Source organism: Falco cherrug, chromosome 3 (assembly GCF_023634085.1).
Source record: "Falco cherrug isolate bFalChe1 chromosome 3, bFalChe1.pri, whole genome shotgun sequence".
Taxonomy (NCBI): Eukaryota; Metazoa; Chordata; class Aves; order Falconiformes; family Falconidae; genus Falco; species Falco cherrug.
Genome location: NC_073699.1, coordinates 43,436,374 through 43,461,482, shown reverse-complemented (window position 1 = coordinate 43,461,482; position 25,109 = coordinate 43,436,374). Strand labels below are relative to the sequence as shown.

The window sequence follows — 25,109 nt, the reverse complement described above, 5'->3', positions numbered from 1 at the left end:
TCAGAAGCCAGCACATAACTCTGTAGCTATTTCTAGGCAATCTATTTGTGATCAAATACAAACATCTACCCCCAGGTAGTGCCCATCAGGCATCTATTAGATTACATCTGATCTGTGCTATTCAAGGCTTTATTATTATTATTAAGTCACTGGTGTATATATATATTGGGGTGGGTGGGAGGGATGTATATAACTATTTTGGCCATTTCTACCTCTGTGGAGGTAGAAATCTTTTACATAAATTAGGTTTGAATCATCAGTGTATGACTGCCATAGGTACAAGCTGTATATGAAAACAGACCTCTGAAATTACACATATTAAGTTTTAGAAATACTGGCAATAAATAGTAAAATAATCTGTAACTTTGTTTTAAAGAGTCCTCAAAATTATACTTTATTGTTCTTTTAAAAATAAATTTAAAACCCTTCCTCTCCTTGTGAGAGTATTTCATCCTGACCCAGCCCTCCTTGTAGTCCAGTTTCAGACAGCAGCTTTTGGCAGGGGGGAAGGGGGATTTTTTGGTTCAGAGTGGGTGGTGCAGGATGTTATTAAAGTGAACTCCTACACAGAAGCATACAAGAAAAATCACCCAAAGGGTAGAGGTAAGAAATATCCTGGTGCAATACCACCTGTCTCAAGTTCATCACTAAAAGGCCTGGAGAGCAGCCAAGCAGCCAGCAGCTTCTGCTTTCCTGGGAAAAGGAGTCAATCAAGGAAAGAATGGTCCAAGTGCTGCTTTCCCTTTAATGTAAGAGACAGTGTTAATATCTGAACACAGAATTTTTAGAGTTTTACAATAAAACCTAAGACTCAGGGATGGAGGTCAAACTTAGCTCCTCTTCCCTCTGCATCTAAGACACAAACCTGAAGCTCCTTCAAGTATCACTGATCATCACAGTCTATTTTCCCCACAGTGTTAGATACAATTTTAAAGAAGAAAACTATTTCTCTTTAAGGCAAAATTTCTAAGCATTCAAGATCTATTTACATGCATAATTATGCATACATAATCACACAAAATAAAGTATCATGTCTTAAATCACAAGTGGAAAACACCTAAGTGTCTCATTTCACTTCAGGTGAGGAAAATTTTAATCTTACTTCTCAGGCACTTAGGTAGTCTTTATCCAGATTTCAAACTTCGATGTAAATGCAGCTGTCCTATTCTAGCAACTTTACTTACAGCAGTTATAAAGCTCTGTTTCCATTTCAGGATAATGAAAACGGAAGTTAATTTATTCCTATCCACTTTCCCATACACTGCACAAGATCCAGTATAGCATTCTTGCAGACGTCACAGGCCATTAGCCAAACGAAGCGAGCAGAGTTAAGACTCTGCATTTTCCAGCTTTCCTGAGTTTCCTGTGATTTTATGCCAGCTGATGCCCTCTCAGTCCACAGAACAGTACAACCCAGACCTTTATAACACTGTTATAAACTGCAAGGTTGCTTGCCAGGTGTGCACAGGTGTGTTATTTTACACACAACAGAACCACACCTTTGCAAAACACATCTTCATTTGAGAAGGCCTTCCCAGTAGTTTATGCTTATTACTTACATTAAAAGTACACTGTTTTGTGCAAGTATATCTGTGTTAATCTGCAGCACAGTTTTAAAATTATAATATGATGGGAAGCTACCAAAGAAATAAAACCAGTGCCACACTATTTGTATTTAATTTACAGATTTGAAACATTGTAAGTGTACTTCATACTATTCAACTGGACAGCTGAGCCCTGTAGTATAAAATACTAACATCTTTAGCAAACCACATTTTTATCTCAATCTCTCAATGTCTTCTCCCCAGTTTCTCGCAAACTGCAAAACTGCACAACTGCACTTTGCAACATTGAAGCACATTGGTTATTCAAAAATTCCTGACACCTGCAATGCAAACTGACACTCAAACGTTCAACATTTACATCAAGTAAAAATACAAAGCCGTAAAACACCCCTGCATCCAGCACTGACTAAAATCTTGACATGAAATATTTACAAACCTAATTATACTTTTATTTCTAAATGAAAAGAAGGATTAACATTTCAAAACCTGTTAGGATTATTAGAACACGAAGTGCTAAAGACAGTGAATACAGAATTTGTATTATTAATGGATCCTCTTTTTCACACCTATCTCCCTCTATGTTGAAGATCAGACAGGAAAGAGGGCTTCAATAAACCCATTTATCTCAAGGGTGTGCATTTTCAATTAACTTAAAAAAATCTTAATTGTTTTTCTCACCAAGAAATACATGAAACAAAAAAAACTGGAAAGCACTGGAGAGCAAACTTCACGAATCTGAACAAAAACAAGTATTAAATAGCATAACATCAATGACCATGTAATCTCATACCACATTAGCATACACGATAGAGCAACAGAAATGGAGGGGAACATGGATAGCAGAACAGAAGTAAAACATTCTGAACTGAAAAGAACAGTTTAAAAAAAAAAGCCTACAGCAATCATGCCCTAGATGCCTTAATAAAAGACTCACTTGGTTTTGGTAACATTTAGTAAGCTGTTAAGAGTATGTATACATTTCTAAAGTAAAAAGCTGGGATACAAGACAAAAAAAATCATGCAAGTGTGACAAAACAGCTAGTTAGATAATACAATTAGAATTAAACCTGTTTAGCAGAAAAAATAAATAATACTAGAACAAAAACAGCGTACCTGCAAAACACAGAATCTGAGCCAGTGAAACAGGTAGTCGTGCGAGTTTATCAAAGTAGACAGGGTCTACTGTCCACTACTTTGGTGAAGTGTAAATCTGTTTTTCAGGGTTGCTTTGTCTTTTTATTTTAAAATCTACCTGAGATGCTACTGAAAAATTGTTCTTTGTTCAAGCTCAAAAAAAAAAAATCACAGCATGAAAGAACAAAAAAAAGTTAAAACAACTGCGCAGAAAGATACTTTGGGGATCTAACCAAATGCTGCAAGCAAATGCATTATGTAATGCATTACTGCTTTGGGATCCTTCACCAGCACATGTACATTTGACCAAAGTTTAGAGAAAGTAGCCCCTTCAGAGAATAAACACCATCAGAATGCAGCAACGATCACTCAGTTCAGGAAGTTTTGGTGATTTATCACTCCTAAAGTGCGCAGGTGAGTAAGATGGAAGAAGTGAAATTCCCTCTCAAAATGAAAGCACTATTTGTGATTTTTGGGTTTCACACAAACTTCCACAACACACTAAGTACACAGGCTTCTTGGTATAATGTTTAAAAGTATAATCATAGTTTCACTTACAATTCCCATAAAATCAAGTGTGATTTTTTCATTAAAGAGAAAGGAGTTTCCAAAACATAATCATCCTTTTTGCAGTTTAAGAGGAAGCATCCAGTGTTATTGCCTTTTACAGACTCCTGAAAAGCACAGCCAGATGTAAAGACATCTCTGAAACAATTTTTGCTTGTATTAAACCACATTTTTGGAAAAGAATGAGTGATTTGCAACATCAGAGAATAAAACCAGCCCACAGGTTTTCCTACCTGTGTTTAAACAGAAGCAACAGACTTAATTTTGATTCTTGCACAATTTTTATTCTCTAATTCATATGGCTCTTCAAGCATGTCTCACCAATAATAAAACCCATGCACTGCTGAAACCAGGGGTAACACTACTCTAAAAGTTGTATCAGGTACAGAGTTAGTATAAGCCCTACATTCACTATCCAAGCTTCAAAGCTGCTCTTAACTACAGCATCATACCAAGAGCTCAGACTCCTCAAGACTTCAAGTTGTTTTAAGAGCTCTTGCTTCCAACTAAAACCTGATCACCTGCTAATACATTCACACTGAAAACAAAAATGTAAAACTTCAAATTAAAATCAACAAACAAAATCAAACCCAGAAACCACTGAAGAAACAAACCCAAGCAAAATTTCCAACACCAAGAAGAATGCCTAAAAGCTAAGACCATGGATACAGTAGAAAAAAGCAAAGCAGCAACATGAAAAATGGGGGGGCTAGCTAGCCCCAAAATCTGTCAATATTCATCAATTCAAATGTAATTTTATCTAGCCTCTTCCTACCAGTTTGGCAGTTTTTACTCCTCATCGTGTAAAATCAACATCTGAAGAGCACAGGGGTTACAGAAGACTAAAATGTAGGGGAAATGCCTTATAATCTATCCCCAAAACTTAAACTTGGTAGAGGGCTTGCTTTTTTTTTTAAACCTTTCCCAAACCCTCACTGACTGGCATTTTTGTTCTCACTCACATCATGTATCAGCTACTACACTACCCTGCCTATGATTAACATCAGGCCCATACACCAATAATTTCCTAGGTCATCCTATTCATCCTTTTAACAATGTTGGCACAGCAGCAGATGTCTTCCAGTCCTTTAGAATTTTCATCATGTCCTAAGACTGATTAGAAATCAATAACAGAACTCTGCCATGTATTTAATAATCTTGGGACTTGACCGGCCTATTCTTAGCAGCAATTATACATTTATACTCAAAATGGGAAGTATCACATAACAAGCATCATCTACCTTATCCCTTAAAACAGGTATTTTTATTTAGCACACCCCTACATTTCATTAAGATATCTATAAAATATATAGGCTAAGGTCTTTTTTTGGGGGGGTTGAGGGCTTGTTTTTTTTCTTAAAATTAAGTTCTGACACTAGGTGTTTTTCAAAGAAACAAAACACACCAGCTAACATTTGTTCAATTGTCCTTGTATGATATTCTTTTTCTATAAAATCCCACAGAAATATTTTATGTTTTCCCTGGTTTTTTGAGACTTTTTGTACTTAGGTGATTTTTCTTAAAGGTTTGGTTTTGGTTTGCCTAACAGTAACTTCTGGCTTATTTTACTATTTACTCATGGGGAAGGACATGGTAGTAAGAGCCAACTATGCACAGATCACTTCTTGGTCTGTATCTATCTGACTAGTACAGCTAAATCACATATTTTTGGCTTTCAGACACACACACATGAGTTCTGCCTCCTCTACCAGACAAAAAATATCAAGCTTCTTACCCAATTCTGTCTATTTCCTTGATACCTCCCTCCTTCCTCAAAACCTGCAGAGTGGTGTTTCCCAAGTCACTTCAGCCTCTGAGGCTCCACTGACAGTAGCTGTCTTTCCCAGATGAAAATATTTTCTCTGAGCAAACCACCAATTTACACATCACACAGGAAAGCTCTCTGGCTTGATTCACAAAACACGAAACTCCCTTCCACCTGCCTATTCAAGTCTACCACTGGCTGTTGCAGAATTGGGTAAAAGTCATGCACAAGTTTGCTGGTCCTGCTTCCCCAACTCCTAGGGCAGCATTTGTTTACTTTGAAGTACTAACTAATCAGCAACTTGATAAAAATATCAACACCAATGAAAAAGCCAAAACTGACAGACAGGTGCCCCAAAAGAAGATCAAGCTTCCTCATCTAGCTCTGCGAGCCCATGATTTCAGCTAGGAGTTTCACCAAGAACAGGGAAAAAGAGACTGACTAACACACCACTGGCTGATGCTTCCCTCCCTGTAAACACCCATGTAACAATCCTCCCTGTCAACTAAACAAGTTAGCATATTGAACAATATATTATCAAAATACTAGCTCAATACCAATTATACTCTGAAGGACTCCCAAAAAGGTCTGGAATGTACATCCAACCTCAAAAGCCAAGCTAATTTTTTTCCGAATTCTATATGAAGAAAACACACAAGAACAGATACTGTTGTCATCCTGAAAATAATGGACACAAGAACCAAGAGAAGAGAGGAAAAGATTACAGGAATAATATATGGAAAGACAGTACAGAAAAAAGGTCAACTAGAACAAAACCATTAAAGATATTTCATTCTAAGGAATAGATGCACTCTGGTCACAAGGCAACAACTTTTCATTTTAAGCTTCAACATTCCAGTTCGTGCTCTAAAATATGCAGCAGAACAGATGTATTTAAAAGCTGCCCTTTGTCACAAAGACGTGCTGAATTCTTTCAAGATAAGATTTTAAGAGCTACTGAAAATCAATGTTAAAATTTTCAAAACATCAAAGGTTTTAACTGAGGATGTATTTCAGGACTAAGTCAACATTCCACCTAAAAAAAAATACCATTTTTTTCCTTCCAAGACAAAAAGCAGTATTTGATACTCATTCTCCATTAACATTTTTCCAACCCAAATACAATCTTGTTTTTTACAGAATTTTTTTTATGTGCACCCTGCCAACCATCCCCTTCTTCAAGGGAGATTAAAGCTTGTCAGCATTGCCATTCTACACAGCCAAGAACTAATTATATTTAAAATATTAAAAATTCCCACTATACACAACTTCTCTTAAATTAGCCCCATAAATTAGACATAAACAGCACTTTACACCTGAAATTAAGAAGGTAACCTGGAAAACAGTTTATGAAGCCAACCAAACCTTACTGTTACCAAGCCAAGTTTTAGATCTTTGCAGAAATAGATGAGATCTTAACCACACTGAAGCTCTGCTAGTTAAAAGCCCAAGCTTAGCAAGCCAAGCAAGAGGAGGGAAGGGCAGCTGCAACTTTTAGGGACTTTTCAAAGAAAAATATACACCTTGGTTTGTACTTGCAAAAAATCTCTATTTATTCTGCTTGCTTACTTCAAAAGAAGTGTTTCAGAAGAACAATTACAACCAGAAAGTAAATTCTGTATGGACATGGTGACTTGTATATTGTGAAAATAAATACCTCTAGCACATGCAGACAACAGATGATGATACAATACCAATGTCTTTGTATTCAACATAGAAAAGACCCCAAAAACTCTGGGCTTTGGCTTCTAAAAAGGGACAACTAATTTCGATGAAAGATGGAAGGCAGTCTACTGAGAACATATTTATCCAAAATATAAACAGAAATTTCACTCGTTCAACACCTCCAGTAAAATTAATTCCAGAGGAGCAACAACAGTCTTCAAAATGCATTTTCAACTGTTCATGCTAGCATGCATTTCTGTATTGACTGTTAACCTATCTTTGGTAATAGAACGTGGTTATCTATATATGCAAAGGACATGAGAAAATGAAACTAGGAAGGGTGAAATGAGAGAAATAGAAAAATTTATGCAGGCAGGACTTTCCCAGGCCATTTACAAATCTGGTAGGTAAGGACACAGATAAATCCTCCCACCTCTGGGGTGAACTCTACTCTGAATGTTACCTGTTTTCAGAAAAACTAAGATTCAGTGCTTAATTATATCCTGCTGCTTCATCATCCTACACGTACATTTAACAGCAGCACAAACTTGAATGGAGCTGTTACTTTCACACCACACAAAACCTACATCATCCAGCAGGATCTTTATGTGACAGACAATCCAAGGAGCACTGAAGAAACTTTTAAAACTAATTTTCAGTCCTCTTCAGTTGGTATTTCCAGAATTCCAAGTAGCACATGCACACTTTTCCTTAAAGTACGTACTAGGTACATATTCATATCATTTTACGTTATCTGCAGTTTAGAGTTTTACAGAATGGTTGCTTGACTCCTGATCTGCAGCTAAACTAGCAGCCTTTATAAAAAGCAGAGAATTCTGGTTTGTTCAGCTTGGTCCCTCTATAAACCACCTTTCCAGGCAGACAAATCCACATCCCAGATTCTGACACAATGCACTAATAGTTTGGGTTTTTTTGTCTATTAAAAACTACATCCAGTTGAGTATTTTTTTCCCCCAAGGCCTTTTATGAACTTATGTTTACTGCAAAGTATCCTAGACTGTAATATGTCTGAAAACCAATACAGAAACAGCAGTGCAGGGAACTGACTGGGAAGGGAACCTCTAAACCTAATCCTGCTGTCAGCTTGCTGCCTGATACTCTCTGCAAGCAGACCATTTTAAAGATAAAGTCATTCCTTACACAGACTTAAGAGTAGCTGCTATACGAGTAAAGAATACGAAGTTCCAAATTACCTGTATTTCATTAGGTGACTAAAGAAAGGTTACATTTTTTGCATACAGAGAATGTCTTTCAGAAAGGACAATGTTACATGAAAAAATACATTAAACTTTGAGTAAACTGTTCTTTATTAATCCAGACACAACCTGGTGAATCATTAGATACAGGATAGAGGGATCAGGCTTAATTTCATCCCTGTTAAACACACAAAAAAACCCACCTATAATTCAGGTTGTAGTATTCAATTCATATTTTGATTTCGTATCTTCTAATAGCCCAGAAAAACGGTCATACTAGAAGGACCTCATCTTAACACCTGTTCAGAGGTCAGATTGCCACAGTAACATATACCAGGAACACTGCAGGGTTTTTCTCCCTCAGAATTCATAAATCAAAAATAGATTAAGTATAATTCTAATGGAATGCAACAGGAAAGGTATATAGGAAAATATATAGGAATTAAAACTGACAAAGGGATGTTCTTAAAGATTTTTTAAAACAGTGCTTGTCAACCTCAATCTAAAAACCAGAGTTTTAATTTGTTTGCCTACTCTACAGGAATACCATACTTCTGGTAATTGCTTGCTTGTTTCTGAAATACTACAATAGCAGCTCATCTTATAAAAACAATATAAACCAACATAAATACTGGATTTAGGAAAAAAAAAGTTTAAAAAATGAAACAGAGCATGGATTAGTAACAAATACTAGTTAAGAGTATCTGATACATTAATAATAAGCAACATTTTACTACAGTCATGCACTTAGAAAAAGATCCTAACAGCAGAGTTTTGTATTACATCAGATAATTTCAGTGAAGACTAATCAATTAAATATTCAGACTGAAAAAAGTGATCTTGATTTGAGGATGTATAATTACTGCCTTGACTTTTAAAAGCTACCTTTCATTTAACAACCATTTTTTAATATCCGATATAACTTTCAAGTTAGACTTTGCCAGAGTTAATTCCAAATTGAACTTAACTCAGTTATTATTTTACTGATGTTTTATAATTAATGTTGTTGCTCTCTAAAATAGATCAGTTTCTCAGGAATGAGACATCTGTACTCCTTGCTTAAGGTGGCAAAGAAGGATCCAGTTGAAGAGTGCTCTCCAACAGATGTACAGCTAGATGGTGAGAGCACATGTGCATCCTATTTCCAATTCTGCTATGTAAATTCGAGCTCACGCAAAGCCAGTTGCCCCCCATGTAAAGTCAGGAACATATTTACTCTTCTCTGAAAAGCTTTTTATAGTTAGACATCAGCACTACTCTATTCAAGAGTTATATACTGCCAATCTTTAACTATGAGTCTATCACACACAAAACCAGACAATGAACCATACTACATTTACAATCACCAACTACATTTCGTTTTGCCACAACCTAAAGTTTTATTTCAGTAACATTCTATGGTAATGAACATCATATCTGATACTTCATTAAGTCCTCCTATATGCATTAGCTAATACACCCCCCACCGTATTTCTTCTTGTTTCACTGGCTTTTATACCCATACACCGTATCGTTTTCCTACTTAACCCCCTATCACACAACCAGATCCACAGGAGACAGTTTCCATGAAGCTGTAGCACAGAAATCACTGAGATGTGTGCTTGGGGGTCTCCTTGCACAAATCAGTTTACGAGGTAAAAGACGCAGACTATACAATCTAGAGGACTTGCTTTATAATCTGTGTAACACAATGGAGCCACGCTTGCAGGGATCTCTGTGATGCTTTAGGACAGACCAAGCTACTGAAATGAAGTACAGCAGAAACACAAGATTAATACCAGTGTCTAATTCTATGGATGTTATACAGGCTGGATATAAATTCAGTATAGTAATAAGAAAACATTTCTCTTGTTTTATTTCTGACTTGAATACACAGTCTGAAGTCAACGGAAAGGCCAAAGGGTTATCTGTTTAATTCCATCTACCTAAATCATAAGATTATCATTAATAATTCTAGTGATGACAAATCTAAGAAAAATATCTTTTGAATCAATTTGAGTTACTAAGAAATAAATAGTTGAAATACTGTCATTTCTCCCTCTCCATTTGTCAGGGTCTTTCACAGACAAAGAAAACAAGAGAAGAACTGTGTGGGGTTTTTAATTGGAAGTATTATAATAGATTAATAGAATGACAAAAAGAAAGCTTGAAATTACTTATGTTCATTTTTTAAACAAGCACGTTTCTGTTTAACATTATCTCCTCAAACAAGTCCGTTTAAACTGACATTATTACTGTGCAAAATCAAGATAATTATGTCCAAAACCAGAAACTGACAAGAATGGGAGAGACATAATCCATTTATGTATTATTTAAATAAAGCAGGTCTTTCTCCGAAGCCTTTCTGTAAATACATCACTGTTTTACCTCACAGGTTCAAACCCTGCCTGTGCTCATCATGCCAGAATTTTAAAGCACGAGTTTTCCTTTTATGTTGCCTGTTATTGAACGTGTTACGTATGCTTTGTCCTATCCAGTCCTGGTACTTCCCTCACGCTTCTAGACAAGGTGGTGTTGACACAGCTGCTCTACAAACCTAAGACCCCTCTTAAGCCCGGAGCAGGCAAACACTCCCATGTCCTCCGTGGCTGCACCAGCTCTGCCCCCTTCCCCACCAGCTGTTTCTCCACCAGTAACAACACGGCTAAGACTCTCCCTCGCACGTCTCCCGGACCACCCTCTCCCTCTCCAGCCCTCCTCCCTAGAGGCCTGCGTCCCGACTCCGAAGGGCCACCAGCTCCAGACGTGGCCTGGTGTCATTGTCTCTCGCTCCCCACCACCCCCGCTTCCTCCCCCGTCCCTCCTCCCTCGCCGCTGCCTGTCACCTGCTCCCTCCCCGCCGGCCGTCTGCTTCCAGGTCAGCTCAGCTCGGCGCCTCCGTCTCTCTGCCTATTCATCCTGCGAGCGGGGAGGAGGAGGAGGAGGAGGAGGCGGAGGAGAGGCCGCCGGGCGCCGCAGCGCCCTCCCCGCCGCTGTCAGCAAGGGGCAGCGCGCGGAGGGGCCGCTCCCGGCGAGGGGCGAAGCTGTCCCTCCGCCCAGGGGCACACACGCTACGACGACAGGCCTCGGCCTCGCTGCGCACACCGCGCAGTTTCACACCACCAGATCCTCCGACTCGATCCCGAAGCCTGTGCCGCGGCTCGGCCGCAGCCCCACCTCCCCCAGCCCTGCTCCTCCGGGCAGCCCGCTCTGCCTCGTCTCCCCGGAGGCCCCGACGCGCCTCTTCGCCCTCCCGTTCCCCCGCAACACAAACACAGCGCAGGCCATGAGGGAAGGGGGCCCCGGGGCGCACCCCGACCCCCGGCTGCCCCGGCGCAGCCCCTGCCGGCCGCCCCTTGCCGCGCCTCACCTAGGGCCACCTCGCAGGCTTTGCGCAGCTGGGAGTGATGCGCCTTCTTCACCTCCTTGTCGGCCAGGATCTTCTCCAGGGCCCGGGTCAGGAACATGTTTTTCGTCTTCTTCCCTTCATACATGAGCACGATCGAGGCGGGAGAGGAGGAGGAGGAGGAGGAGGGGTGGGGAGGGGAAGGGAGCGCGGGGCACCGGCCGCTCCCGCCGGGGCAGGGCTGCGAGGGGCCGGGGCGGGCTGTGAGGCCGCGGGGCCGGGCCGAGCCAGGCGCGGGGGAAGGGCTCCCTCAGAGGGAGGGCCGCGGCGGCCCGACGCCCGCTCGGCGGCTCCCCCTGAGGGGAGGCTGGGCTGGGCCCGGGCGGCGGCGACTGCCAACCCCCGCAGCTGAGGGAGGACGAAGCCTTCTCCTTCCTTCTCCTTCCCCTCCGCCCCCGCTGCGTGTGTGCGCGGACAGCGCCCGCGACGCGCTCAGTCCCCGAGCCGCCCCCGGGCCGCACCCGCCTCCATTAGCACCGGCAGCAGTAGCGGCGGCGGCGGCGGCAGCAGCGACGGTGGCGGCAGCAACAACCTGCCCTCGCCATGTTGGAAGGAAACGACGTCAGGGCCGCAACCGCACGGCTGCGGAGCGGGAGGAAGCGGCGACCGTGCCTCGGCCGGGCGGGCGCAGGGAGGCGGGCGGGCCGGCGGGCGGAGGGGGGGCGCTCGCCTTCCGCCCGCCCCGCGGGCGCGCTACAGGTGGAGCAGACCCGCGGGAGGCAGCGGAGAGGGAGGTACGGAGGGGGCTGCTGCCACCTGGGAGTTGGCTGAGGCGGAGGAGGGGCAGGGCTTCCCTTCCGGGCCACCAGCGCCGGGAGGGGGAGGAAGGCTTCCCCCGGGAAGTGCCACCTGTCCCTGCGGGGGGGCTCCGTCGAGGGTAGGGCTAAGAGGTTCCCCCGGAGAGAACCTGCCGTGGCTCCTCCGGCCGCGGCCTCCCCTGCCGAGAAGCCCCCGGGGCCTCGCCTCACCGGAGGAGCGAGCGGAGGGCAGCTCCGGCGCCGAGGGAGAAGGCGCCGCGTTCGGATGCGGGACGTGACCGGCCTTCCCGCGCCCCTTCCCGGCGAGCCGTACCGCCCGGGGGCGCTCCCACCGACCCCCCGGCTTCGCCCGGCCCGGCGGCAGCGGCGCTTCGCTGGGGAGCGGCCGCTCGGGCCGGGTGGGCACCACCTGCGTGAGTGCACGGTGCCCTTGCGCTCGGGGGGCCTTGCCGCCTTCATCCTCTGCCTTTAAAGTACTGTCATCCCGTACATCCTCCCCATTGTACGTGCGCTAGGAGTAAAAAGCATAAAAATAAGTAAATAAGTTGCACCTTCATTTGTAACTCAACAGTGATTTTTGTGTTTTGTTATTTTATTAATTTTTTAACATTATTTATAAAACGTTTACTGTTTTTTTGCTTGTGTTCTTTGGCGGTTTTTCTCTCCCAGAGTGCTGAGGGGTCATTTTCTCATGCTTGGCTCAGGGTCGGCCTCCCCTCCCCGCCCCCCCCCCCCCCCAAAAAAAAAAAAAAGCTCTGGTTAGCTCTGGCTAACTGGTAAGCAGCAAAAACATCATAGGGCAAGTTTGTGTGCTCAGGCAGTACACCAGTATTTAAAAATAAAATATGGTACTAACTGAAGTCAGGTCTGTTTTAGAAATTTTTTAGCTGATACAAAAATACTAGTTAAAACTTAAATGTGGAAATGAAAGGGCTGAATTTAGATGTACCTTTCAGGTGGAGTGGGACAAGGCTGTAGCATCAGCATGAGACGGTTGTAGGACCTGGGGGCCGCCTCTGACCTCGGAGGCCAGAGCCAGCACACGGGGAGGAGGTTATCCCCAGCTAACTTTTCCTGTCCGCTCTTCCTTTGGTCCTTCCAAAATTAATCCTGATCCTTTCTTCATGGAGAATTTGAGAGAGCTTGCCCAGGCTGTCATGCCACCATGCTAAGGCCTTACAAGCAGCCCTGTGTTCTTGACTGAACGGTTTGTTTGATCACCTCTGTTTCTTTGCCTGCGGTGGAACAGTTGTAGCTGCCGTACAAGTACAGTGATCCCAGCTCCCTAATGAAGAGGCAGCTAATGCTGCCCAGTATGGCTTTAACAAGTTTCCCAAATTAAAAATTATTTATGCCAAAATTACTTGTTGCTTTATAGTTATCTACATTTGGACTTTGTAAGGAATACCCTGGCATGGGGAATTCCGCTAAAGCTATAGGTGAATGCCAGGCCTGATTGTTAGAGCAAAACACTGGGCTGAAATTACTTGATCTGCATCAGGGGCTTTTTCTAGTCACTGTCAGAACCTGCAGGCTATTTTATTACCCAACTGATAAACAATGTGGAAAATATTAAGAGGGCACACCTGATTTTAGCCTTATAACAGCTTTATGAGAGAGTCAGAAGTCACATCACCAAGCGCATTGATTCCTGAAAAAAACACACAAGGTTTTTTTTATGACCATATTCAGATTGCATTGGTTTATTCAAAAGACCACATCTTTAGCAGTGCAATTACTAAGCATAATTTAATTATTTCTAGTAATTTATTTAGGGAAAAACCTTTTGCCTGTTGGTTAAATCTCAATTATTATTTTTTTATACACAGATGCAATTTCAGAAATTCTGATGTCAAAATGACTTTGGTCTTTCAAAGCTGCCTGCTAGTCACCATGGAAAGAGTAGGAATTTCCATGGAGTTCTTGCTGATAGTTTTGCACAAACCACCTGAGTCCAGATTTCCTTAGACAAGTCAGAGCTTGCAAGTGTTATTTAGCAAATGGAGTTTGCTATTGATTTTCACAGTCCATTTGGCAGAAATAAGACTTGCAATATCATGAAGCCAATAGTTACCTCTATGTAAAGAGCACTGCAGTTATCTGTTTTGTCCATATTAATGTCTATTTTCATATGCTGTACACAGGATGATTTTACATGTAAAATATGATTTAGTTGAACAAATAGAATTGCTGCTGAAACATTGAGCTACTGGAGGAAAAGATCTGTCAAAAAGACACTCAGTTCCATGTCTTTCATTCCTGCTCTAATACAAATAGATTAAACTGCTTGGTTTGGGTTGGGTTTTTTTTCCCTGTGGTTTGAATCTTCAGTTTCTATTTTCAGGTTCAAACAGCTGCTGCTCTGTTCCTTCAATTTATAGCTTGGCACAGCTGGTACTATATGTGCTAGTCACAAGGCAGCCCCTGCCTAAACTCTGCAACAATGTAGAGCCTATATGTTACTGGAGGACTGCTTCTGAAATTGCATGGAAAGGTCTTACTGTAAATCATTTGTCCAGCAGGTTGACATCCAGTTTCCTTCCAGAAGCTGAGCCAGTGGAATGGATGGAAATCCCAGGGAAACTATGATATAAGCACTGGAGATGAAAAGACAGTCCAGTGCTCTCATTTAGAGCCAAGATATGAATGGTGGTCAGTTTGTGTGCTGGGTCCCAGTGCTTTGAATAGAGCCAGTTGTTAGGACAGCTTTATTTACTAAGGAAGCCATGTATTACAACAATGTTTGGTCAATTATCAAGAATTTTATGAACTTTGAGGAAGCATTTTGGAGGCAGATTTTGTTACAAGACTACAGAGCATAAGAACATGTTTAGCTCTTTGCTGATTACTTTAAAAGCTAGGGGGTTATCTCCACTGAGAGGAGAATAAGAACAGTCACAAGAAAGAAGGGTCAGGATTTAGAGTATTTCTATCTTACGTGGGTTTCTAACTGAAGATAGATTCATAGAATCAGAATACTTTATGTTGGAAAAGATCTGTAAGATCATCAAGTCCAGCTGTTAACGTAATGCTACCCAGTCCATTAGCCATGTCCCTAGGCACCACATCTACATGTTTTTTAAATACCTCCAGGGACTCCAGGTGACTCAACCACTTCCCTGGGCAGCCTGTTCCAATGCCTGACAACCCTTTTGGTGAATCACCTCTTTGGTGCTTTTTCCTGACATGCAGTCTAAACCTCCCCTGGTGCAACTTGAGGCCATTTCTTCTTGTCCTGTCTCTTGTTACTTGAGACAAGAGAACAACACCCACCTGCTACAACCTCCTTTCAGGTAGTATAGAGTGTGATTTATACTACTTTCAGGTAGTATAAAGAGCGCTAAGGTCACCCCTGAGCCTCCTTTTCTCCAGGCCAAACACCCCCAGTTCCCTCGGCCGCTCCTCATAAGCCTTGTGCTCCAGCCCCTCCACCAGCTTCGCTGCCCGTCTCTGGACACGCTCCAGCCCCTCAATGTCCCTCCTGCAGTGAGGGGCCCAAACCTGAACACGGCATTCGAGGGGCGGCCTCACCAGTGCCCAGTGCAGAGGGACGGTCACTGCCCTGGTCCTGCTGGCCACACGGTTTCTGACACAAGCCAGGGGGCTGTTGGCCTTCCTGGCCACCTGGGCACACTGCTGGCTCACGTTCAGCCGGCTGTCGACCAGCACCCCCAGGTCCTTTTCCTCTGGGCAGCTTCCCAGCCGCTCTGCCCCAGCCTGTAGCGCTGCGTGGGGTTGGTGTGACCCAAGTGCAGGACCCGGCACTGAGCCTTGTTGAACCTCACACACTCGGCCTCGGCCCATCGGTCCAGCCTGTCCAGATCCCTCTGCAGAGCCTCCTGCCCTCAAGCAGATCAACACTCCCACCTAACTTGGTGTAGCCTTCAAACTTACTGACGGTGCACTCAAATCCCTTGTCCAGGTCGTTCATGAAGATTTTAAACAGAACTGGCCACAATACTGAGCCCTGGGGAACAGATGGTGCCATACAGCAGCAGTGCCCTGCAAAGAATTCCAGAATCCTAGGGTTAGATACAGTGATTCTAATGTCTGTATTGTTTTGGTTTCAGCATGCAGATTTCTGCTTTACTGGTAATTGGTGTCAGTCAATGGCTGACCCCAAGGACTGTAATCCTTGTAGCTGTAGAGTTCCCTGTTTGGTTGCTGGTGAAGTCCTGAAGTTGTGGAAAAGGGCTAATAATTGTTTTTTTCTGCTCAAACCGTTAAGTCTGCAGGCAATATGTATAAAATATTATAGTTGTGCTATCATACCTGAGAAATGTTTTCTGACAAACCTAAAAGAAATGTGTTGGTATGTATATGCTAAAGTGCAAAAGCATCACTGCTTCGTTGGAGACTTTACATTCAAACATAAAACATAAAAAGATAAAAAATGTATTTGAGAAACACCCCAAAAATTACTGTCTAGTACCTTTTTATTTACAAGTTAATTGGAGTATTCAAAAAGCCATTTATATTGTTTCGTATATTTAAAATGTTTTCAGAGAGTTTGTAAGACACTTGTTTGGTAAAAAACTGTAGAGAACTTTCTGTGTGAGAGGGAACGATTAGCACCTGCTTCTGATGGGTTTATGTACAAAAATTGTGTGTAGGGCTTGTTTGAAAATGCTGAAAAGCTAGGACTTCTAAGTCTTTGCTTCTGATGGACAGGAAAAAGTGATGGTAAAAATACCGTTTCAGGCTTGGAACAAGCTGATGATCTTTGGCTGTACTGCCTCCCAAAGGGAACTCTTTCTCCTGCATGAGCTCTCATGCCCTTTCTTGCGTCAGCGCAGTTGTGCAACTGTGCAGTGTCAGTTCAGCTCAGTGGTCCAGCCAAAAATCAGCCTTACAAGAACATTGGTTGTCAGTGGGATGAGTGAATTGATTGACTTACCTGCATATTTAGTAATTCTTACACAAGAAAGGGAGTAGGAAAAGGTGGTCAGTGGTGATGCAGAGGGCTGGTCTACTGCTCATGGTGGCACTGTCTTCTTATATCATCTTGATGAGCTTTGAAACAGCACAGTAGTAGACTGTGATCACTTTAAGCTAGAATAAGACAGAACTGCCACTAAAAGAAGCAATCCTTCTCCTTGCTCCTACCTATATGTTTCTTGCTTCCTTTGTCAGCATAAGCATTTGCATTGTCATATTGTGAATTATGTGCTGAATTATATTCAGAATTTAATTAGGTTGATATTAGCCTGTCAAGAAACAGGATTTTTAATCCAGATATGTTCCATATTCTGATCCATCAGGCAACTTCACAAATGTTTGTGATAAGAAAGGAGATAACACAAGGACAGGAACGAGAAAATGGGCAAGAAGGCAGGCTCGCGATTTTTGGCAACAGTACCATTTTATGCCAACTTAAAGTATTGTTTAATCTAATGCCTTTAATATACATTTTCTTCAGTGTTTCCATTGTGCAAGAGACCACTCAGACCTGTCTCTGTATGTGACCCCATATATAGGATGGATGGGTCAATAGATAGCACCAGTGTACTAGTGCCAATGTGTATGATCCTTCAGTTGTAGTGGCTCACTCGGCACCGTCTTTAGCAGCAGTACAGTACTTTGCATTAGCTCCTGTTCTGTTTTAATGTACCAGATGCAGATAATCAGCGCATGATGGATCAGGGTCCAGATGGATCTGGCAGATGGGAACCTTGAACAGGAGAGAAGCTGTGATTCTCTTCTGCAACTGCAGGCAGCTTGGTAGAGAAATTTCCAACTCTCTTACTGAATGCATAAGATTTAACAAGTCTGCTGGTGGTGCTTGGTCATTTAATACCGAGGTACAAAGGTGGCATTTCTCTCTGTCCTTTTGTGGAGTCCTAGGCCTGCCACTCGTGTAAAAGTAAGTGAAGCATCATTCAAAATATCCACTGTATCTGCTACGCAAAGGATTGCAATCTTTCCGTGAAACTGCAGGAGGTACACTCACTATAAATGTACTTCAATATTTTTAAAAGGGGTTTGTTTTGGGTTTTTTTTTTCCCCCAGATAAATTCAGGAGCTGAAATTAAGAGGTCATAGTTTGTTCAAAGAGTGAATATTCTAAGAGGTTAAAACAGGCTGCAGTATAGCCACTGCTGCACTGAAAGAACAAAAAGCAAATGTTTATTAGCTCAGGGAATATTAATCAGTAGGTTCCCAGGTTGGTTCCAAACATTTATATAAAAGCATACAACACCCTGGAGTGACCCGTAATGAAATAAACATTCATCACTACGAGGAGGCTCTTGCAAGGTGACAAATTTGTTCCTTAAAACTAAAAAGTACAGGCTCTTGCTGTGTTGAAATGCACTCTTGATACTACAGTTAAGCAAGGATACATACTCCTAGTAAAGCATGATATTTGTCACTTTGTGACAGCTGCAGAAAAAACGTCAGATAATAGTGAAGAAAAAATCCCACCTCTTGTGGTTGATGGAATAAAGTTTTCAATTGTGGCTGGAAACTGTGGAGGATATAAAATGTTCCTGGCTGTAGCATGCCTTTATGTGCTGGAAGTTATACCACTGCATCTGCTGGAATGACATCTCTTTCTGCTAGGACTTTTCCTGTGGAAATACATTTTCTTCTAACCTACATACAGGAGTTTTCAACTGCTTCTTTCTTCAGCATTTTGCTCCTGCTAATAGATGAATAATTCAGTTCCCATCTTCCGTGGCACTTCAGCATATCATTCCCTAATGTTGTGAATGGAGAAGGAATACAAGTATCCATCTTAAAGACAGAAGGAAAGATATTTAAAAAAAAATGGTTATATAGGTGGGTTTTTTCTAAAGTTTATTCAGTAGTTTGTCCAACTTGAGGACCTGATCATGAGTGTATCAGCCATAACTGCCTGAGAAGATGATTTTCTGAGATACCCTGCTGGAGAAAAGCTAGAGCATTTCTTTTAGGTAATATAGAAATGAATAGCACATCTTCACCATGAGCCAGGAACCTACTGTACAGTTACTGTTTTATGTGAGGCCATGCAAAAGCAAAGGGAAATCCAAGCCAGTACAGTGACATAATGGTACATATTTCTGTCTTTGAATACCAAGAATACAAAGTTCTGGCGATTTCCTGAGAGCCTTGCACTGCAAAAGATGAGATATGGAGGGTGTATGGCAAAGGCAGCAATAAGATCCACTGATTTATTGCTTCTCCTAGCCAACTCCAGCAGATGAAATTGTTAAGGAGCTACCACCGGATTTTAAGGAGAAAACTGTTGAAGGGGAGAGCAACAACATGATTGCCGTCTTTCTTGAGAGGTGCTGTCCCTACCATTACAGCTTTCCCAGATTACTCTGTGGGCCCAGTTAATTAGTTACCTCCCCAAACACTTGTAATAGGAAGGGCTACCATAGTGTATGGTTGTCCCTAATTCTTAATCTCCAGTTTCAATTTACAAAATGGGAATATTCTGACTTCTACCAATTAGAAAAGTAACAAATTTACTGAAAATGATGACTTTCCTACCTTTATATCCTAGCTTCAGGCTCCTGCAGGTCTTTGTAACTGATGCGACATGACCAGCGTAATGCATGCTGAGTTGTTTTAGAGATTAGGCATTAAATACCCTAGCTATGGGGAGCATGAAGCATTAGTTTTAACCTAATTTTTATATGCTGAATGACTCTCTTCCCCTTCATCTGAGGTGAATTCAGCATATCACTTTAGAACTTGTGCATTTTCAAAGGTTTATGCAGATCTCTTTCAATAAGCTGATATAACAAAGGAAGGGTTGAAAATGAAAATGAACTGAAAAACTGAATGGAACTCAGCTGGAGAAAAAATATCCCTTTAATCTCTGGGTAGGGTAAGTCAAATGAATAACAAGGATGGTTTCCAAGTATTTTAATAACTGTGTTGAAAAGCTTAGACAGAGAGGTAGTGTGAATTAAGGTAAGAAGCAATAAGACTGGAGCAGTAACCACTTTTAATTGCCATGAAGTGATCTTTAAAACGGCCTGATTGTTTCCTTCAGCAACTGCAGCCTGTTATTTTCTGTCAAAAATCCATAACTGATATTTCAGCATATACATTATAAACTCTGGGCTTTGTGGCAAGAATGAAGAATTTTGAATATGAATAACTAGAAAGAGAAAATTGAATGGGAGTTATGGATATTCTTGCGTAGAAGAAAGACATTAAAGAAGCACTGTAGTGATTCATTCTAGCATCCCACTTAACTCACTAAATATTTGCTAGATGTGTATTCACTCAAATATCTTTCCAAGACATTTTGAAATGCCCAAGACAGTTTTGCTTGGGCTTCCAAAATGTTTCTAGTTTCAAGCCAAGTGTCAGAGCTAACATGCAATCTGGATCATTAAAAACTGGGCTGACTGGTTCACAGCGCATACAGTGGATAGTTTCTCATGATATTCAAAGCTGCTGCTGTCTGGGTTCTGATCCAGGCACACCTGGAGTGTTTAGTTTTGATAGCTGAAAGTGTGTATTGTGTGCTGTATCTTGCTAAAAGCTTTATAGTTTTAGATGTCCTCATAAAAGCGTAGGGACAATGGCTATCAGAAAATGTTGCTGTGCCACTGGTGGGACTGTTGAAGTGCAGTTTATAATTGCTTGTAGCTGAGAAGGCCAATCAAACAAATATTGTTGGGCTGGTAAAAATCTGATTTATCATAGTCTGTGAGGCATGCAGCAGATAATTCTACAGGGCCAAGTCCCTCCAAATGCATAGAACCATTACTGATTTTTGTGAGTGCTTCCTTTCTCAGTTCCTGACAAATGTAATCTGAGGTAAGTTGTGCTTACCAGTACTGCAACCCTTGCTTAAACAAGGAGGGTTTGTGCCGGGCCCTTATAATAGATACATAATGATACAAGTCAACACTGATGATAGTTTTTATGGTGTTTCATATGTGCTTGGACCAAATTTATTTCCTTGGCTGGCACTGAGATTAGATACATTTTGCAATAAAAGCTTACCTACATGAATTTAATAGCCTATGACAGTGGAGCTTGGATGGACACCTCTGGATAGCCACAGGTGTCATCCTCAAAATGCTCACTTGACAAAGCACTTCTATTCATGAGTTTGTTATTGCTTAACTTGTCCTGGATTGAACTTTTGTCAGCATGTTCCTTCTCCTTTGCTCAACTTTTAGAACAGAAATAATATGTGAAAATGACATGAACACAGATGTAAGAAGGAAACAATATGGTATGGTTTCTCAAAATGGAGTGTGCTGGCAGTAAGCTCTCTCACATGGATGAGGTCAATCCAAATCTGGATACTTAGAAACCAGAACACTCAGCACAAAATTTCTGCCTTTTTTGGTGTAGTAGTATGTATGGCACCTGCAAGATAGCTTCTTTAATCTTAAGGCATAATACTCCATGTAGAAATATGTAAAGGAGGGTAGACAATTGAGCATCATTTAAAAATAGTAATTTGAGGCATTCATGTCACAAAATGTGAGACCCCACAACAATTTTCCCAAAGTTTGTGGAGGTTTAAATTCATGGTTTCACTTCTTTTCATTGTGGTGCTGGATCAAAAGTAGAAGATTAAAATCCAAATTGACTTTAAATTCGCAGTGTACTGTATAAAAATGAGCTTGTGTCCTTCCAAATAGGTGTGAGACCTCTATGGAAGCTGGCTGTGCTCTGTTTTAAAAGTTCCAGAGATAACAGCAATGTCTTATAAGCAAGCTTTGTTTGTCTATTTGTGCACATTTGGTAAATGAGGTCACTGTGTGAAATACGATATTAAAGCATTCTGGTGTATTTGCAAACCTAAATGCTGTTGCAATAATTGCAAACATTCATTTATTTCAAAAAATCACAGAAATCTGTAGTCAGAAATCTATGGATAAATTCTGAGGTTATTTTTACTATGTCATTTACTGGAAAGCATTTAGTTCACTCATACAATTCTAACACATTTTACCATGAAGATATGACTGCATTTTGGTTTTCTTGCTCATAAAAAGCTCAGAGCGGATTTTCTTTCTAATGAAGGTATTGGCTTTTATCAGAACAAGATTGGTTTCTGCAGTGGGAAGCTGAAGAGGCTATAGCTTACTTTGAATATTTACTAGTCTCAATTACTTACCACTTGCATCAAACGTGAAGCTCTTACATATTCTTATACAAATAAGAGAGCGTTCCCATTTTAAATTCAGGGAGCACTTTAAACTCAGTAGCCTTTAAATACCATATAATGCCTGCTAGAAGCAGGAAAAAGAGACGATTAGCAGAGGAGACTGACTGCTTAAAGGGGTGTCTCCTATGGATTCAGCAGGCAGCTGGCAGCCAGTCAGTTGCTGGGGTAAAATCCACAGGGTCTCACCAACCCTGGAATTTTCTATTTTCAGTGACAGATTTGGAACTGCCCTGTGATAGATTTTGAATGCTCTGCATTGCTTGATTATTCATGTACTGGTATGTTGTGTGTCTTTTTGGTATTTTCTGTATGCTGTATAGTAGCATTTGTTTAACTTGTAAACAATCTGTCCAGAAAAAAAAAAAGATGAAAAAGAATGCATCAAGCAGCTAACTCGAAGTTAGACAGCTAATTGTTGTTTATGGGGATCTTACATTTTTGGCTCCCTCTCCAACAAGCTACAAGGACAAGAAATGAAACATGAACATAACGTGACAAAAATAACTGTTGCGATTCAAAGAGACATGTGAATTCAGCCAGGGCTGGTAGGTAAGTATGGTTGATGTACTGGGAGTTAAAGAGATGTCTCATCCTAGGGTGGAATTTGTCTTAATTAACAGTGAAAAACTAGGTACCTAGTCTAAGCTGTCATCTGGACTCTTGCTATGCAAAAAGACTAACTTCTAATGAGTAACTCATGCAGTACCGATGGTACCGAGTCTAAGACAGATGTGACCTGTCATCCTTTACATCCTTTTTTTCCCCCTCTGCTGGCTACAGAGAGAACCAAATCAATTTAGTTTAGGTGGATAGCTTTCATATAGGTGAAGTCCGATGAGATAAATCCCACCTCCAGAGCAGAAGGACTGTGACATTCTCCTCCCAGACAGGTGAAAGCTGAGGCCTGCCACCCCAGGGGAGGAATACAGAAAAAACCAGAAGGTGGATGGCAGCTTCAGTAAGCCTCTAACTCTAACGCTTCCTTGTTCCTTCGTACCCTGCATTACTATCCCCCAGGAGGCGGTGCAAAGGCTGCCTGTTTTTTCCCCAAATATGTAAGAATGGGAGGATTTACTGGGATATGTCAGGAATCTCAAGAAACCCTTTTGTCTGTAGGATTATTGCCAGTTGCCAATATGCTGAATAATAGTGACTGGGCTGCTTAGATCTTTTTCATGGTGGTGTATGTAATTGTCACGAAACGCCTCAGGGGAAGCATGGGGAGATACGTAATTGAAGTGTGTGAACCTTGCTAAGTAATACTCTTTTGTGTAACAAAGAAATTTGCAGAGGTTAAAGATTATTATTTATTTATTGTTCCTTTTTTTGAAAGATATATACTAGGCAAACGGACTGGCTCTGGCTGTGGTAAAATAATTTCCTACACTGAATGGCAAGTAAAATGATACATATCCAACAGTTTTCCCTTTCATTGCAGCCTTGACTTCTGTACTCCAGTGAATCTGAGCATGAAGTGTGGTTTAAATAGATACACACTGTCAAGATTTAGTGAAGCCTAAGAAAGCCTTCCTTGAAACATTCCCATCTAAGTCTCATCTCCTGGGTTCCAGTGCTGCTTTGTGCTTGGAATTTATTGCATGTCTTTAATTTCATACTGTGTATTTGTGCTGCTGCAAATATCTTTTTCAGCTATCGGATCAATCTATTTTTGAAAAGCTGTGTGCTTATGAAATGTGTTGCAATGCAGAAGAATAGAGAAAAATCATCATTGCAGGGCATGGGTGTCTAATGAAAAGTGGAAGAAAAAGACACTTCCATCATGCAGCGGGGTCATCACTTTGACAAACTTAATGACAAGTGGGGCTCTCTGTAAAGGAAGCTAATCTTAAACCTCTTTAATTTTGGTCCCTAGTATCTTACAGCAGATATATGGCTCTTTTTACACTTCCACACATTCCCTTGTTGAAATATGGCCCAAATATAATGCAGATGACTTCTGCTACCTCGGTATGGAATCCACTGTCCTACTTCTTCACGCAGCAGCTACTAATCTGGTTGTGCTGTGTTAGGCTTTATCCACACATACAGCTGGAGAGGTGGAGACAGAATGCCAACTTGCATGGACTGGGAAACACTGAAATTGCCAGGGAAGGTAGTAAGCATTGCTAGATAGACACCTTTACCTTGTTGGTAATATCCACATGCGTTAAAATGTATGTCACAGGATTCCTGAATATTAATTAACATTGTGCCCATGGAGTACTCCAAAGGCTGGTAATTTTTTAAGAAAGAGAAGCTTGTCTGTGACACCATCAGATGAACAGAGAAGTGATTCTCTTGATTTCAGTGTCTGTTTGGTCTTCTCTGCTTGTTACTTTTAGAAAAAAACAGCAGTATCTGTTTACTTACTCAGGATGAAGATATTTTTATACTTCTCACAGAGTGTCATTCAATCTAAAATGATTACTCTCTGTTTGTTTGCCAATTTTTTTTTCTAAGTTTTGTTCTTCCAGCTGTTTGTTTAATCACAGATAGCCGTTCGCTCTCCCAGTAGGCCATTTGATCCAACAGTCCTCTATTCATTCAACACATTAACATTATTCAACATTTTTTCCTTTCTTCTTTCTTAAGTATTGGTGCTTCAGTGATTTTATTCCTGGTTAAAAATAAAAATGCCTTTTTATACTAGTTCAAATAATGTCTACTGTTCTTGTGGCATAGTCTTGCTATTTAATTTGAGCTTTTTCCTCTACTCCATGTTAGACTTCTGTCCTTTGCCTTTATTTTTGGTCCTGATACTAAGTGAAAATGGAAAACTTGCTCCCAATGTTCCACCTTTGGTCTGTGCATTTAGAATCAGAGTATGAAGATGATACATGCTGTCCTTAGTATGGTTTCGGATAAAACTTTTCATAAATCATTTGCCTTCTGGGATTACACCCCCCACCCCCACCCCCCAA

The 25,109-nt window shown here is 41.4% G+C and overlaps 1 protein-coding gene across 2 annotated transcripts in view; it reads right to left on the bottom strand.

Moving 5' to 3' along the window:
- Positions 1-11,412, bottom strand: part of ARFGEF1 (ADP ribosylation factor guanine nucleotide exchange factor 1) — a 94,707-nt gene extending 83,295 nt beyond the window's left edge. Inside the window, exon 1 of one of the 2 annotated variants that reach the window (XM_005443196.3) lies at positions 11,263-11,412. In XM_005443196.3, the coding sequence (XP_005443253.1) occupies positions 11,263-11,386 (124 nt within the window). In that variant the 5' untranslated portion in view covers positions 11,387-11,412. Of the gene's footprint in view, positions 1-10,738; positions 10,758-11,262 lie in introns of those variants that run through there. The other variant, XM_055704591.1, reaches the window with a different exon arrangement.
- Positions 11,413-25,109: the final 13,697 nt, after the last annotated feature.